Raw genomic sequence first — 17,877 nt, forward strand, 5'->3', positions numbered from 1 at the left:
TAGAGAGAATAATGCCCAGTGTAAACAGAGGACATGGAAGAGTCCTGTATCCCACCAGTCAGACTGGAAAACTTTAAAATTCTTGGGACACAGGGTACAATACTCAGAAAGGTTTTGCCTTGGAGTGGGGATCTGAAGCTAAATGCTGCTTTGATCCCATCTAACAAACTTTAAAAGACCCCCCCAATATTTGAATAAATATTCAACCATAGAAGATACACAGACAATATAAAAGCATACTGAGGACACTCAATATTATTTATCATTAGGGAAATCCATGTTAAAATCACAATGAGGTGTGCCTGGCTGGCTCAGTCTGAAGAGTATTTCATCCTCAGTCTTGGGGTCTATATTCTAGCCCTACATTGGGTGTAGAGATTATTAAAACAAAAAGTAAAACTTAAAAAAAATCATGATGAGATGTAACTTTACCTATTAGAATAACTAAAATTAAAATGTATGACCATACCAAGTGTTGGTGAGAATGTAGAGGAAATGGAACTTTTATAAACTGCTGGTGGGAATGTAAAATGAAACAACCTACTTAGAAGACAGGTTGGCAGTGTGATTCTGGCACCAATTCCAATGTGTGCTTTTTTCACATCACCAAGCAATTTTCTGATACCAGCTAGATGTCATGTAATTCAACTGAATTCAGGTACTATCTACCCAAAGATAATATCAATCCCAGAGGGTGAGGGCACAGTCCTACAAGACTGTCACTCACCTGCTCACCCACTTCTGACACAGTCACAAGACCAGGTGTCACTGGTACTTCTGACCAATCTGCTACAGACCGGAGGTTCTAAAGACTCTTCTCCCTGAGTTTGACTAATATGCTAGAGCTGCTCCAAGAATTCAGGAAACATTTTAATTAGTAGATAATCAGTTTATTATAAAAGGTTAACTAGGGGGGGTGCCTGGGTGGCTTAGTTCGTTGAGTGCCTGACTCTTGATTTCAGCTCAGGTCATGATCTCAGGGTCCTGGGATTGAGCCCTGAATCAGGCTCCATGCTCAGCGTAGGGTCTGCTTGAGATTCTCTCTCTCCCTCTCCCTCAAACCCTCTCTGCTCTCTCCCTCAAATAAATAAATAAATAAACCTTAAAAAAAATTTTTAATAAAATAAAATAAAATGGTAACAAGGAACAGCCAGATGCAGGAGATGTGTAAAGCAAAGTATAGGAAGAAAGGCATGAAGCTTCCATGCTCTTGAGAGTTCTCTCCCTGAGTCTACATGTGCTCACCAACAAAGAAGCTTTGGTCTTTTAAATGGAGATTTCATTATCTGGTATGATTGATTAAATCATTAGCCATTGGTGATTAAGCTCAATCTTCAACCTGTGCCTACTCCCCAGAGGCGGGGGTGGAATTAAAAGTTCTAACCTTCCATTTTTTATTGTTTCTTCCTTAGGTTACCCAGGGACTGCCCAAAAGCCACCTCATTAACATAACAAAGACACCTTTATCCCTTTTTTCACTTAGGAAATTCTAACGGTTTTAGAATCTCTTTGCCAGGTACTGAGAGGGACAAAGACCAAATGTGTATTTCTTAAAATAAATCACCATATAACAGGCAATTTCTTAAAAAAGTTTATGCACACATCTACCATATGACCTAGCTATTATACTCCTCAGTAATTTGCCTCAGAGAAATGTGGAGTTCACAGCAGCTTTCTTTTTAACTGCCCAAACTGGAAATAACCCAAATGTCCAACAACAGGGAAATGGATGAACAATGTGTAGTGGGTCCAGACAGTGAAATAAACTCAGGAATAAAAAGACACGAACTACTGGCACAAGAAAGGATCAATCTCAAAGTAATTATGCTGACTAAATGAAGTCAGGCAAAAAAGAGTTCATATTGAAAGAGTTCCACTCATTTAAGCCTCTAAAATGCAAACTTACATACAGCGACTGTTTTAAGCTGTGAAGTTCTAATCCTCATTACCTCAGAATGTAACTGTACTTGGAGATAGGGTCTTTAAAGAGGCAATAAGTTAAAACGAAGTCAGCAGTGTGAACCCCAATCCAATCTGATTAATAATTTCCTAGAAGAAAATTTCTACTCAGATGGGTACAGAGTGAAAAACTTGCGAAGTCATAGGGAGAAGATAACTGTCTATAAATCACGGGAAAAGGCCTCAAAAGAAATGAACTCTAAGCATACTTTGATCTCGGACTTCTAGGCTCCACAATCGTGAAAAAATAAATTTCTGTTGTTTAAGCCACCAGTCTGTGGTATTTTATTATTAGCCCTAGTAGACTAATGCAGTAGCAGAAAGCGCATCAGTAGTTACATGGAGAGTTGAGGGTTAGGAGGGATGGGGGTAAAGGGTTACAAAGGGCAAGAGGGAACTTAGAGGAATAATTGTTATGTTCACTGTTTTGACTGTGGTTATGGTTTCATGGCCATATACATACAGTACACCAAAGAGTTACTGTACACTTTAAATACATACAGTATGGGGCGCCTGGGTGGCTCAGTTGGTTAAGCGTCTGCCTTCAACTCAACTGGGATTGAGCCCTGCATCGGGCTCCCTGCTTAGCAGAGAGCCTGCTTCTCTCTCTCCCTCTGCCTGCCTCTCTGCTTACTTGTGCTCTTTATCTCTCTGTCAAATAAATTAAAAAAATTTTTTAAAAATTTAAAAAAATGTTTAAATACATACAATTTATTGTGTGTCAATTACATCCTCCATAAAGCCATTAAAATTTATTTTTACTTAACTTTTATACCAGTTTTAAGAGTAGAATTTTCTATATCAATATTGGTTGGTTTATTGAACATTTTTGTATTTTTTATGAATGATGTCTTATTATATATTCCTTTTTTTGCCTTATTATATATTATTTTAATTCAAAAATATTGATCCTGCATTTTGCAACCGTCTTAAGAAACGTAACTTGAGGGGCACCTGGGTGGCTCAGTGAATTAAAGCCTTTGCCTTCGGCTTGGGTCATGATCCTAGGATACTGGGGTCGAGCCCCACATTGGGCTCTCTGCTCAGCAGGGAGCCTCCGCCCCCCCCCCAGCCCCCTGCCCCTGCCTCTCTGCCTACTTGTGATCTCTGTCAAATAACTAAAATCTTAAAAAAAAAAAAAAAAGAAAAGAAATGTAACTTGACCTTTAGATATCTTTGTCTGATAGTATTCCGTATAAAATAATGAGCACAACATTAAAATTGGAGTCTTTTAAGAATTCTTCATGATGATCTAGGAATTATAAACTTGGGAGTTTATTTCCTCCTCTCACATTAATTTAAAAGTCCATGATTTCCTTTTCTTGAATGGTGTACACTGTCCCCTGCCACCATCCCAATTTTCAGATGTTCCCAGACCTGCTGGCTGATCTTTAGAATCACCTGGGGAAAATGATAAAAGAGATTCCTGTGTCCTATCCCTTGTGACTCTAGCTCAAGAAACCTGGGATGAAGTTCAAAATCCTTGTTTTTAAACTTTTTAATTTTTTTTAAAAGATTTTATTTATTTATTTGAGAGAGAAAGTGGGAAACAGAGAGAGAGAGAGAACTCACAAGAACCATGGAGAGGGGTAGTGGGAGAGAGAAAAGCAGACTCCCCACTGAGAAGGGGGCCTGACTCTGGGCTCAGTCTCAGCATCCTGGTATCATGACCTGAGTCTAATAACTAAGGCAGATGCTTATTCACCCAGCAAACTATAGTTTGCATAATTATAAAATTTCATTCTAAATATTTTCCTCATTAAGAGATTAATTGGAAATACATAAAAATATTTAATGAATATTTGTTGAAATATTCATCCAAATATGCAAAGAAAACGTTCTTAGATAGTTGGGAAATGCAAAATAATCTTAAATTCTACAAAGCTACAAAGAATTTATAATCCCACTGGAGATCTGAAGTTAATTCTCTGCAATGTGACTTTATGAGTTTGCTTTGGTAAGGATGGGAACTGAGAGGTGGTAATGGAAGGAGAGGTAAATAAAAAGACTGGATATGTGTGGAGGTTTATCTAGAGAGATGAAGGACTCTGATTAGCTGTTTGTACAAGAGCCTCAGGCTACTGTGAGATGGCATAGTCTTTCCAGCTTGGGCAATGCCGTGTGCTCACCTCACAAGGAAGTGACAGTTATGATAGGAAACTAAACCATCATTTGACCCTTTTAAAAAAATTTTCAAAATTAAGATATTTTACTTTATTTTTATTAACATACAATGTATTATTTGCTTCAGAGTTCAGGTCTGTGAATCATTAGTCTTACACAAGTCACAGCACTCACCACAGCACATACCCTCCCCAATGTCCATCACCCAGACACCTTATCCCCCCACCCCCAAACCCCAGCAACCCTCAGTTTGTTTCCTGAGATTAAGAGTCTCTTATGGTTTGTCTCCCTCCCTGGTCCCATTTTGTTTCACTTTTTCCTTCCCTATCCCCTATGACGCCCCGCCCTGTCTCTCAAATTCCATCATTTGACTTTTCCAATCATAGTGATAATAAGGTTTCAGGACTACAGTCCAAGCACTGTGGTTTGGAACTCAGTGTTATTCCTTGAAGCACAGATGGGCATTCCCTCTCGTCTCCTCCAGGTATTCATACCAGGCCTGGGCAAGGGTCTCGTGGCATATACCTGCTTTAGTCTGACAGAGCAGTCAAGCAGCAAAGCACCTGGGTATTTAGCTAAAATGGCCAGAGGGAGATGCTCCCCCATATGAAGCCTGAGGGTGGGATGGAAAGGACGTAGCCACCTTAGCTGTTGGGATCTCCAACCAAACTTCTTGCAAGATCTTTCTCTAGGTTTGCTCACCTGGCACTTGCTTGTCAGTTGGCACCAGGGACACACCCATTTGTCCTCCTTCTCTTCCTTCCTCCCTCCTTTTTTCTTTCTCTCTCTCTCTCTCTCTCTTTTATAAGTTCTTGAATTAAGCTTGAGAGATAATAAGCCAAAACAAACAAACAAAAAAATTATTTTATTTAACTATAGGAAAGTGTCTGCCTTTTTCTGTCAGGGCTAGTGGAGCATGACCTTGAAACACTTTCCTGTTGTAAGAAGAAATATTTGCTGTCTTGGGAGAAGGTGTCCCACCTCCACTATTCATTTGATCCTTTTCATGGAGGTAGGAAAATGTAGAATAACTGAATAATTTGTGCTGTATTAAAATATTTTGGGGGGGTGCCTGGGTGGCTTAGTGGGTTAAAGCCACTGTCTTCGGCTCAGGTCATGATCCCAGGGTCCTGGAATCGAGCCCCGCATCGGGCTCTCTGTTTTGTGGGGAGCCTGCTTCCCCCTCTCTCTCTGCCTGCCTCTCTGCCTACTTGTGATCTCTCTCTGTCAAATAAATAAATAAAATCTTTAAAAAAAAAAGTTTCAGAAAGTTAATGTTAACAAGTTCCTTTGAAAGTGAATTTCTGTAAATAAGGGTCTGGTTTAAAGTCATAGGATCCTTTAACCTCATTTGAACATTGAGCTATATTTGGGGATTTGGCCTACAGAGGGTCTGTCTTGGATTAGGTCTCTAAATACCTAAAGGATTTCCTTTAACAGGCCCAGGGTCAGATACAACAGGTGTTTCACTTCTAATTTTGGAAACAGAAGCAGCCAAACCATAGTGACGCTGTTCTTCACTCATTCAGCAGGAGTGAGAACAGTAATTTTGCCAAGATGTCAAATGTAGGAAACACTGGAGATGTATTACTCTTCTAATACTTCTGATAACAAACCAAAATTTTAGAAGACAACATAGAATTTTGATGATTTCTGATACAGGCTTCTGTTTTCTTAGTATTTAATGAATTTGTTTTAAAATGTTGAAAGTACACTTTAGTGTCAGGTTCTATACTAGAATGTTTATTTAAATGATCATGTTCATTCTTATTTTGATTATACTATTGTCAGTGAATTAAATTTTTATAATGGAAAATAAAGACATGGTAGGTACAATAAAGAATATATCTGGTTTCCTTTTCTTTTCAAAGTATTCACAGGAATTTTGGGGCTTTAGAAGATGGTGATATTACTTTATTAAAAATACATATGTAAGTACATTTAAATAAGATTAAAATCAGATAGGCTTTAAAATAAAAAATATGCTTTGAAATACAGCCACCCAAAATGAAATTATTAAGCATATAAATGTGAGCAAAACTTTGTATTTGAATGCTGTTTTAAAAATTAAAGCAATGTAGAGGCATCTAGGTGGCTCAGTTGGTTAGGTCTCTGCCTTCAGCTCAGGTCATGATCCCAGGGTCCTGGGATGGAATCCCACATCGGGCTCTCTGCTGGGTGGGGAGTCCTGCTTCCCCCCCCCTCTCTCTGCCTACTTGTGATCTCTCTCTCTCTGTCAAATAAATAAGTAAAATCTTAAAAAAAAAGTTAAAGCAATGTAGAGGCGCCTGGGTGGCTCAGTCGGTTAAGTGGCTGCCTTCAGCTCAGGTCATAATCCCAGGGTCCTGGGATCTAGTTCAGCAAAGTGCTTGCTGCTTGGCGGGGAGTCTGCTTCTCCCTCTTCCTCCGTCTGCTGCTCTGCATACTGGTACTCTCTATCTCTCTGTCAAATAAATAAACAAAATCTTTACAAAAAGATCAAAGCAATGTAATTATGAAATTTTCCTTTTTTAAAAAAGATTTATTTATTTATTTTAGAGAAAGAGTATGTACACAGGGGAAGGGGCAGTTGGAAAGAATCTCAAGCAGATTCCCCCTTTCCCTTGGAGCATAGAGTCGAACACAGGGCTCAGTCTCAGGACCCTGAGGTCATGCCCCCAGAGGAAATCAAGAGTGAGATGCTCAAGTACTGAGCCACCACGTGTCTGAAACATTTCAACTACAAAACAAGGTTGATAAATTTTCAAACCTGAAGTTCCTGCAGATATACATTTCTAATATGGCCTAAAGATATGCACCAATGCAATCTTAACATGATATATACAGTAGATTCCCCATGAATACATACTGAACATGAGGTTAGCTTTAGAAAATTTTTTTTTTTAAAGATTTTATTTATTTACTTGACAAACAGAGATCACAAGTAGGCAGAGAGGCAGGCAGAGAGAGAGGAGGACGCAGGATCCCCGCCAAGCAGCGAGCACTATGCTGAACTAGATCCCAAGACCCTGGGATCATGACCTGAGCCGAAGGCAGAGGATTTAACCCACTGAGCCACCCAGGCGCCCCTAGAAATTCTTATTGAAGAAATAATAAAATATATATTAGAAAAGACATAGTTTTCTTTTGACATATTAGAAAGTCTGCTGCTTGTAATACTAATACTATAGAACCTACTCATTTCAGGAAGCCAATATTTAAGCTCTACAGTTTGGATTTTACTTTGAATTCCTCTGTATGTTTAAAATGCAAAACATGTTAAGTTTTTTTTTTTATTTTTTTGACAGAGAGCGAAAGAATGAGAAGGGTGGGTAAGGGCAGGGGGAGAGGAGAAGCAGACTCCCCGCTGAGCAAGAAGCCCCATTAAAGGGCAAAACGTTTAAAAAAAACCAAACAAGCCCTGTTGTAAGTAGTGGCAAACTTGGTGTAATTCTTTCTGAGTGAAATAAGAAATATATATATGCAAAATAATTATTTTTAAGGAAAGAGAAGCAGTAGATTTGATTTGAAACTAGATTTTTCTAAAGAATGATTCTGAAGTCGTTTTCTACAAAATGTACACAATTTAATATTAGGGGAAGAAATTCATTTAGGTCACAGTAACTTTTGTGTTCTTGAAAAACAGCACAATTAGACATAGACTCTAAACACTGAGGATTCAAAATTAGAAATACCCAGGAAACCAATGCAGGTGTCATTAACTGCTTGCACCCAAAGTACTGAAAACAAATTTCTTTCTTTTTTTTTTTTTTTTTAAAGGTTTTATATATTTGAGAAGAGAGAATGAGAGAGAGAGAGAGAGGAGGGGGAGGGTCAAAGGGAGAAGCAGACTCCCTACCAAGCAGGGAGCCTGATGTGGGACTCATCCTCGTCCCATCCCGGGACTCCAGGATCATGACCTGAGCCGAAGGAAGTCGCTTAACCAACTGAGCCACCCAGGCGCCCCTGAAAACAAATTTCCAAGACAGAAATGTCAGTAGTTTGCAATGGATTCTTAACATCTGGCCTGCTTTGCTCCCATTACTTAACTTCATGTCTAAACCTATGGTAACCCTACACTTTTCCTCTCTTGCCCCACAAGGCCTCAAGACAGGAGTTCAGTTGATGATTAACCATGTATTTTGATAATTAGGACACCTGACATGGTCGTATTGTAGCAAATGGGTTCTGGTGCCACAGAAACACGCTGAATGAATTCTGGGTTCTAAAGCGTAACGTGTCGTCATTCCACTTTGATGGGTAGAAAGTTGAGTTGGAAGCCTCCAACACGACTGGAACCCATGGCAAATCCAGCATGTTATCCAGCAATTACAACACGAATTTTTCAGAAAAGATATTTTTCAGAAAAGATATTCTGAATATCTGAAAAGATATTCTAATTTTTTCCGACCCGTGATATCACTTTGTGCTGGGGTGGCGCAGCTACAAGGGCGGGGGTGAACAAAGTCTGTGGTAAAGGTATCATCTTGCCCTAGTGAGGGAGCTGTACTTCTAATTTTTCATAGGAATCAGCAGTCCACGGTCGATTTACGGACAGCCTGTGTCGTCCTGCACTGTGCCAGTTCCCTGAGACTTCGTCAATTAGCTCTATTTTCTGCTTAAGCCGTTAAAGCCACCTCCATGGAAACGCCTGAAGAGGCCCGGGCGCGGCGTGGGGGGGGGGGGGGGAGGGGAGCAGACAGGTGCGCCCTCTGTTTGGGAATACACACAAAGGGTCGACCTAGCCGCCGCTGTGTCCCTGGCAACTCCACGCACGCAAGGCGCGCGCACTTCTCGCGGCGCCGCGGCGCAGTGGGCGGCCCTCCGGGCGGGCGGGGTAGCGCGCGCAGGTCGCCGCGCGTCGGCTCGCGGACACCCTCGGCCTGCTCGCGGACGCGGTGCCCGGGAAGCGCGAAGCCGGCTCCCGGCGACGGCGGCCGCGGCGCCCGCGCTGTAGGGACTTGTAGTCCGCGTGCCTCCCCGGCACCTCCCCCGGGTAGGTCGGTCCGCGCGTCCCCGCCCGCCGCAAGCCGACTTCCTGCCGCCGCCAAAACTACACCTCCCGGCGTCCTCTCCGCCGTGCGGCCGAAAGTGAAAACAAATTCTGGGCTGCGAGGGTGCTGCCCTCCGCCGGGCGCCCCCATCCGCTCCCCGCCCCTCCGGCGCCCTCCTGAGAGGTGGAGAAACGAGAGGCCGCGTCTTTCTCTCTCGACTTCTTCGGCTCCCAGGGTGGGGAGAGCGCGGGGGACGCAGGCCTCGCTTCCCCTGAGCCGGCCCCGCGCACGCGGGAGGCGGGGGTTTCCTCGCCTCACCCGAGTCGGGACGAGGAAACTTGTGGGGGCGGCGACCCCCGGCTGTGTTCCTGAGCCGGGCAGCGAGGCCGCCGGGAAGTGACTTCTCACGCTTGGGGTTTCTTTAGTTTGCCCCCCGTTACCGCCGGGCGCGTGGTCCCCCGGGAGGCGGCCGCGTGCGCACAGCCATGCATTAGGCAGGGCTCCCCTATGCGCGCGGGGAGCGCCGCCCGCTGCCTCGGGCCGCCGCTGTCTGCCGCCGCCCGCGGAGCCCGAGCCCGAGCCGCCGCCCGTCCTAGGCCGGGGCGTCAAGGAGCCGGGGGCGCGGCCATGTGGGGCTAGTCCGCGCCGCGCCTGGCCTGCACAAGGACCGGCAACATGGAGGCGGCCGTCGGCGCTTCCGACGGGGGGGACCAGGGCGGCGCGGGGCCCCGCGAGGACGCGACGCCTATGGACGCCTATCTGCGGAAACTGGGCTTGTATCGGAAACTGGTCGCCAAGGACGGGTCGTGCCTATTCCGGGCCGTGGCGGAGCAGGTAATGGGGTGGGGAACGGGAGGAAGCTGGGTGGGAAAGCGGCGGCGGGCAGCTGTGCGGGCCGCCCACGTCCGGGGCAGCGCGTGGCCCGGCTGGCGTCACAGCGGCCCATTGTAACGCAGGAATGGGATGCTGCCCTGGGTTTGGAAGCTGTAAATCGAAACTTAAAAACCCGTAAATTAACTGGGTGTCGTCCCTCCCGGTGAAGAGGTAATGAGGACAACCTGTGAGGCCTGTTGAGCGCGTGTACGGTTGATTGATTGCTGGGGACTTGGCGAAATGATATTTTTCCATTCTGGTCCGCGTTCACCTTTGGTTTATAAGCACAGCGTTCACGCCAGTAAACCAGGTGTTTACTAGAGGAGGTGGTGCACCAGGCGGTACTCGCAGAGCATTGTTTTTTCTGCTGCTGGACTTTGGAATGTCGGGGAGTCGGCCGGTCGATGTCCACTTGAATTAAGAGCGGAAAAATGCAGTTTGGGGACGTCAGCTTTTTAAGAATATAGAATGTTTTAAAAGAATTGTCTTTGAGTAGATTCCACTCATTGTTATGCTCTGCAAGGTATGCTGAAAATAATTTACTTCTTAAAAATCTGATGTTAGGGATTCTCTAGGCTTTTGACTGAATTATTCCTTGCTAATGGTCAACATGACTTTCTAACAAGGAAGACTTTCTCTTTTAAGAAAGAGATTTTCCGCGTTATATAACACCGTGTAGTTGGTATGCAGTCCCCGAAATCCATCCTATATTTGAAAAATAGCTGCTGAAATAGTTGGATAAAAGTCTCATATTACTATCCTGGTGTGTATTTCATACCTTTTACAGTTTGCTTTTCTTCAGCTTAAGATCTTTTCCTATCATCTCTTTCCCTCCCGTGGAGTTTTTATGATTTTTTTTCCCCCTCTCACCTTTTTTTGAATGCTAAGTAGTTTTTCAGAATTTTTGTAAGTCAGTGTTTTACTTAACATCTGTAGTCTGGTCTATTCTTACTTTTTTCAACTTCTAAAGGCGAGCCATTTATTTTTCAGGGCCCTTGCTTTCACATCAATATCAGAAAATCTGTTTTTCAACGAGAAATTGACTTAACTGCTTCAGCTTTGCATTATGTTGCAGGCGTTGTCATTCATACATTCTGTGTATAACTCCCCAAATCCAGCCCTGTCTTTTTCAGTTCATTAGATTTCTCTCATTTTTAGAAATTTAGGATGTTCCAATGTTGTTGTGGGATATGTTCACACACTCCCACCCCAGTCTTTACTATTAGTAGATAAACAATCTGTCCCATTTGTGAATTTTCTGGATCTCCATCTGTCCTGGTGTTTCTGCCTCAGCCTCCCCGGACTCCTCAGCACCTCCGGAAGTGGAACGAAGAGGTGGAAGTGAATTTAGCGCTTATTTACACATAGTGTTAGCTCTAGCAAGAATTTGGTTAGGAAGAAGGGAGAAACGAATGAAAATAAGGGAAGTTTGATGCTTATTTGGCATTGGATTATCCCGATCCTGGTTCATAGTGAAGTATAAAATGTGTCTCGTTTCCATATCCTGTGCCATAACTGGCAAACTTGGTTATACAGAAATCTCTCTTAGGGAGGATGTCTATTTTTAAGTAGAAGGGGGCAAAGTTAGTGTCACTAAGAACTAACTCATTGTTCACGTCATATAACACATTTTATTGTATCTCAGGATTTAAATCAGGCATAAAGAAAATGTCTTCTTCAATTATGCGACTGTGATTTTTAGTATACTGAGCTTAGAAAGCTTAATACCATGAATTTTGAGGGAAACTCCTTTTTTTAGCAGACATGAATTAAGGATATAGCCTTCATGGCTAAAGGCACAGTTTGTGTATTGGGGTGGAGAGGGAAGTAACACCAACCTCAATAATATCAAAATAATTTATCATTTCTAAGAAGGAGCCAGAGTAAATAATCTAAATGGCAATTTTGGGGAGGTAGGTTGGGAGGTACTTGAATTAGGAGTCTCCTTTTCCTCCAAATTACCTGGTTTAGATAGGCCCTTCCCTTTTTACACTTCTGGACTTGGGCCTGCAGGAGGCCTGACCTGAATCAGCTCTGTGGCCGTGGAGCTAAAAATAGGGCGCTCTTAGAGGATTTGCTAAAGCAGTGTGTCTCCGCCTTTCCTAGTGTTTATCACTATCTTGTCCCAAGTAAAGATTGGAAAGTCTCCTATTTTCTGGCATATAATAATTTGCAGAGATACTTGTCTTAATATTCACATTCTTCCTGTCCTTGAACTTGCACAAAGTTGTACTTTTTAAACAGTTGTCATTTAACCTTCCTTCTCTTGCAGTGCTTGGCTTTGTAAAGCTCCAGTACTCTACAAGTTATGAAAGTTGCTGAGAATTTTGCTTCTGAGTGACAGGTTCAGATTTCATGTGTTAATAAGACCTTTTTAAGAGGAGAAAAAACAGATATGCTTGTCATTGTTTTTAATGGGAGGTAGGCTTTAATCAGTTATGCCTGCCACCTGTTGCTAGGTAAATGGCTCTAACACTGTTTTCAGTTTGCCAATGGCAAGAAAGCCCCATCGGACAACATTGGTTTACTCAAATAATATCTTTATTCATATTTACTCAAATAATATCTTTATTCAGTAGTGTCTTAGGTAGCTTCTGTGGAAGAAGAGTTGCTAAATGTCACTTGTTGAATTGGCAAAAATATTGTGTGGTGGTTTATTTTTCTATATGGACATTTCTTCTAGGGCTGGAAGCTTAGAATGTGTAAAGATGCTTTTCAGTAGTTTCCAAGATAGCAATATAGGAGTACTTCCTTAAGCTGAAAACCAGCAGTATGCTGAAAACAAACATTGCTAACCTCAGCTAGTACATCTTCAGTGTACCTTAGTGTAAAGACATAACTAGCTCTCTCCAGACAGTCATGACTCTCTGGTTCTGTGAGTATACAGATTTTATTTATTTATTTATTTATTTATTTATTTATTTATTTATTTTAGAGGTAGAGAGAGATGGAGAGAGTGTGTGCTAGTGATTGCAAGTGCATGTGGGGGGAGAGACAGAAGGGGAAGGAGATGGGGGAGAATCTCAAGCAGACTACACGGATTGAGAAGTCCAGTGTGGGGCATGACGCGGGGCTCACTTTCACGACCCTGAGATCACAGATCATGACCTGAGCTGAAACCAAGAGTTGGACATTTAACTGAGCCACCCACGTGCCCCTCAGGTTCTGTTTGTATAAATGAACCTTGAGTGTTATCCAGAGACCTGTAAAATGCAGTTGGATCCTCCCTTTTCCTGAATTCACTGCTCATCTGAGCGTGAGGAAGAATCTCTCATTTGGACCTGTAACTCCTTTTTTTTTTTTTTTTTTAAGATTATTTATTTATTTATTTGACAGAGAAATCACAAGTAGGCAGAGAGGGAGAAGCAGGCTCCCTGCTGAGCAGAGAGCCTGATGTCAGGCTCATTCCTAGGACCCTGGGATCATGACCTGAGCTGAAGGCAGAGGCTTAACCCACTGAGCCACCCAGGTGCCCCTGGACCTGTAACTCTTTTTTTTTTAAATTTATTTATCAGAGAGAGAGAGGGGGGAGAGAGCGAGCACTGGCAGGCAGAGGCAGAGGGAGAAGCAGGCTCCCTGCTGAGCAAGGAGCCCGATGTGGGACTCGATCCCAGAACGCCGGGATCATGACCTGAGCCGAAGGCAGCTGCTTAACCAACTGAGCCACCCAGGCGTCCCTGGACCTGTAACTCTTAAAGCTACTTTATATTAATATAAATTCTCTTTTCAGGAGCCTTATTAGTAGTGGGACATGTGGTTATTTTAAATGGTTCAGGGTCTCCCCCTGTCCCCCAACCCTTTAGGGTACTAGGAACACTTTGATTTGAGACACTCAGTAATAGAAAATAATTTAAATCTTTTCTTTTAAGCATGATAGTTAAAGTATTGGAGGCTAGCCAAAAGGGTTCCTAAGTATTTGATTATACTAGTTTCTTTCAAATCAAAGCTTTAGCATTTCAGTAATAGACAGAATGCCCGTTAAGTTATCCTTTCATTGAACTAGTTTAACAGAAGAATACAGAGGCTACAAAGTGAGAGGATTTTGATCATCTTTGTAGTGTGGCTTATTTCAGTTGGTGCTTTAAGATTTTGGGCTGAGGCTCTTGGCTGGCTCAGTTGGTAGAGCACGTGACTCTTGATCTCAGCGTTGGTGAGTTCAAGCTCCATGTTGAGCATGGAGCGCACTGAAAATAAAAACAAACACAAAAAGATTTTGGGCCTAAGAGCAAGTTTCAAGGCCCTTGGGATGGTAGAACATAGCAGCATGTTTGCATCTTGTGTGCTGCTCACTTGGATATTCCTTCAAGAATTGTGGAAGGGGCGCCTGGGTGGCTCAGTGGTTTAAAGCCTCTGCCTTTGGCTCAGCTCATGATCCCAGGGTCCTGGGATCGAGCCCCACATCAGGCTCTCTGCTCAGCGGGGAGCCTGCTTCCTCCTCTCTGCCTGCCTCTCTGCCTACTTCTGATCTCTCTCTGTCATATAAATAAATAAAATTCTTAAAAAAAAAAAAAGAAAGAATTGTGGAAGGGGCGCCTGGGTGGCTCAGTGGGTTAAGCCTCTGCCTTCAACTCAGGTCATGATCCCAGGGTCCTGGAATCCAGCCCCTCATTGGGCTCTCTGCTAAGCAGGGAGCCTGCCCCCCCCCCCCGCCTCTCTGCCTACTTGTGATCTCTGTCTGTCAAATAAATAAACAAAATCTTAAAAAACAAAACAAAACAAAAAACACTAGAAAAAAAAAAGGAATTGTGGAAGCCTGACAACTAAGGGTTTGGGAATGAGTACCTTAATTTTTCTGAAACCACAGGGGAATTATATCTCTACATAACATGTAATTCCAAATTATTGGAAAAAAGAAATCTAATTCTTACAAGCTTAAAGGGTCCTGTTGAAGTTGCCTATTCTTGTTTCCAGCAAGTATAGGATGAAGCTAAGCACTATGTGGCAGAGGTTCTGTTAGCCCTGCATTGTGAAGAGCAAAGCTATAGGAAGGCTGGTCAAGAAAGTAAAAAGTATGTTACGTTTACAGTGGTTTCCTCACATGAATGACTTAAAGGAGAAATGGTAGTAAGTACTTCATAGAACGACTTAAGAAGTAGCACTGACTATAGTTCACTTCACCTGTGGTTAGAGGAAGAGGTGGGAGTGAAAAAAGATTTAGAAATTACTAAATGGCAAACAGAGAGAAACTGATTTCTATTGCTTGTGAGGTTATTTAGGGTGTGAAAGAAAGTTCTAGCATGCACCTTAAATTCTCTTAAAAAATGTGTAATAGTATGTTGCTTTTCTTTTTCAGGTGTTACACTCTCAGTCTCGCCATGTGGAAGTCAGAATGGCCTGTATTCACTATCTTCGAGAGAACAGAGAGAAATTTGAAGCGGTAATTTGTAATTTTAAACATGGAATGGTGTCTTGACTTGCATTTACATTTCAGCCTTTAGAAGTGGTCTGGTGGGAGTTTCACAGCCTGAATCTTAATGCAGGTTATGGGAAAAAAAAACTGCTTTATTGAATTTAAATCCAGTTACATACAGTTGTGATTTTTTTAAAGCTGTTTTGTGGTTTTCATTTCTTTAGACATTTAGAAAGTTATGATAGGTAAGATACAGGCCTGTGGAAGATGAAAGGATGACTTGGACAGAATCCTTGAATATTAAGAGTGAGCTTTGTCTGTCATGGTCAGGAAATTGGGTGTTTTGGTTAATTAATAGTTTTCTATGATTTGTAACTCCCTATGAATTTAACAAATTTCAGACTTGGAGTATAAAAAATATGCTGAGCATAGCTAATACTCAGCCTTTAATTTTATCAGAAGGCATTTATAGATTTTTAATTTTCAGGGTTCATCATTATGAATCATATATCAGAACACTGTAATTATGTAAATAATGATTAATAGTTGCTAGAATGTTGTATAACAACTTACTGTAATTTTCTGAGTAGTATGTAGTAGGCTGTGAAATAAGATGCTAGAATGGCCTGTTTTCTTTTTACATTGAAAGCTTTATAGGATTTACTAGTACTGGTTTTATGACCTAGAATTAGGCCATTGGACTTTTAATGATACTTTTCCCCTTTGACTGCCAAAAAACCACTGACACCTTGCAAATATCTCAATTCTAAAACTTAATAGGTAAACAGTTCTTAATTTGGTTGTGCTTTTTGGTTGGTGTTCCTGTATTCAAGCCAGATGGTAATACTGGTGACATTCTAGATGTATTCTGGGTACCATGTTCTAAGCAAGGCAGTAATATATTCCAGGAAGGAGAGTTAACCCACTTGATCAGGAGATTTGAGAACTTGTTTTACAAAAAGGAAACTGGTGATGTGGAGGATAGATAAGAGAGAGTATTAGGGTATAGTATAAAAGGGGGAGGGGTGAGGTGAGTGGAGTGCTTTTTACATATTTTAAAGAAATTACAAGTGATTAATCATTATTATTGGTCCCACAGAGTAAAACACTGTTGACAGTAATGGAAATTGCTGTCATTAGTTGAGCACTTCCTCTGTGCCAGGCATTGTTTAAGTTCTTTGCTTATATTTATTTAGCCCTCAACATTTTTAAGAGGTATGATCAGAGGTTGAAAGTTCCAAGGGGAAAAGTTTCACTTTCTTTTTATAATTTATACTAAGCACCTTCAAAGAATTCTTATTGGCCAAAACTGGAAAAGACTGTCATGGGAAGGAGGGTGAGGGTGTGTGCTTTGTTTACTGACCGTGTTTAGTCAGACACTTTCTAACTGATTAGAGAGGAGAATCTCAGATTGGATGCAGGCTTGTATCAGAACACTACATAGGTCTCTTCCAACTTTAAATGGCTCTGTGGGGTTTTTTCCCCCAAAAGTATAAATAATCACCTCATACAGAATTGTGTTGGTGGGATATTTAAAATATATGGCTGTTTTATTATAAGGATGTGTTGAAACTTAAGATACATTTTGGAAATTTGACAGCATATGATCTAGAAAAGAATCAATCTCAAAAAAAAAAGCCATGGATGTTTAAAAGATTTTTATAGACTGGAACATGTACTTTAATGTTTTTATGTATATCAGTTTGCTAAGTTAACTGGGACTATACTTTAAATAGAATTTGGTGTTCAGATGAGTGTCTTTTATAGATTTTTTTTTTTTTCAGTTAAATTAGTGTGATGGCTAACAGAAATCACATAGCTTGAATAAACTTTTTGAGTTAAACTGTGAAGCAAATTGTGGTAGAAAAATCTTGTTGGTTCTCCACAGTATCTTGCATTATTAGTTCTCATTTGTTTTTAGTGTGACCTAAGAGACATTATTCATATGTGTAATAGTAAATTAATATTTCTTAGTATATTATCTCTGCATTGGCCATTACAAAATACTCCTCTTAAGTGCTTGTTTCATATATTTGTCTGTTCGTGTCACCGACAATGACCTTGAATTGCCTTCTCCCTCAGTTTGCAAGTCTTTCCTGGGCCCACGGCCCTCTCTAAACAGGTGTCCAGTTGAGTGAGTTCCTCTCTTACTCTGTTCTCCCCAACCAGTTGTCCTGTTTCTGTTGGCTGGTTGGCTTCTATCTTCTCAACATAGCTTTCATTGCCTTTTCACACCACATTGTGCCTGTCCACATCCTGTCCAGGAAATCTTTTCTGAAATGTTTCCTTTTTAAAATTCTTTTGTCTGTTTATAATCTTCACTTAATGATTTTTATGTATTTTAATAATTAGGTTGTTTACATGTATTACTATTACTGATGTATCCAAGGTTCATGTAAAAGCTTGGTAATTCACAGTGAAAAGATTTTTTGTTTTGATACATTTCTAATAGTTTTTTTTTTTTTTGCAGTTTATAGAAGGGTCATTTGAAGAGTATTTAAAACGTTTGGAAAATCCACAGGTATGCAGTGATTCTGTAATATATTTTTTCTATTTATTATGTATTGAAGTAATCAGCATTCATTAAAATGTGATGTA

The 17,877-nt window shown here is 41.5% G+C and overlaps 1 protein-coding gene across 6 annotated transcripts in view; it reads left to right on the plus strand.

Annotated features, from left to right (window-relative positions):
* Nucleotides 1–8,944: 8,944 nt before the first annotated feature.
* OTUD4 (OTU deubiquitinase 4) overlaps nucleotides 8,945–17,877 on the plus strand; it is a 47,813-nt gene continuing 38,880 nt past the window's right edge. For 2 of the 6 annotated variants that reach the window (XM_045078345.1, XM_045078346.1), the window contains exons 1-3: nucleotides 9,093–9,890; nucleotides 15,223–15,306; nucleotides 17,750–17,800. In XM_045078345.1, coding sequence (XP_044934280.1) covers nucleotides 9,732–9,890; nucleotides 15,223–15,306; nucleotides 17,750–17,800 — 294 coding nt within the window. In that variant the 5' untranslated portion in view covers nucleotides 9,093–9,731. Of the gene's footprint in view, nucleotides 9,059–9,091; nucleotides 9,891–9,930; nucleotides 10,101–10,120; nucleotides 10,453–15,222; nucleotides 15,307–17,749; nucleotides 17,801–17,877 lie in introns of those variants that run through there. The other 4 variants (XM_045078350.1, XM_045078347.1, XM_045078349.1 and 1 more) reach the window with 4 other exon arrangements.

Source organism: Mustela putorius, unplaced genomic scaffold (assembly GCF_011764305.1).
Source record: "Mustela putorius furo isolate JIRA1106 unplaced genomic scaffold, ASM1176430v1.1 tig00000242_pilon_pilon_pilon, whole genome shotgun sequence".
NCBI classification, from domain to species: domain Eukaryota; kingdom Metazoa; phylum Chordata; class Mammalia; order Carnivora; family Mustelidae; genus Mustela; species Mustela putorius.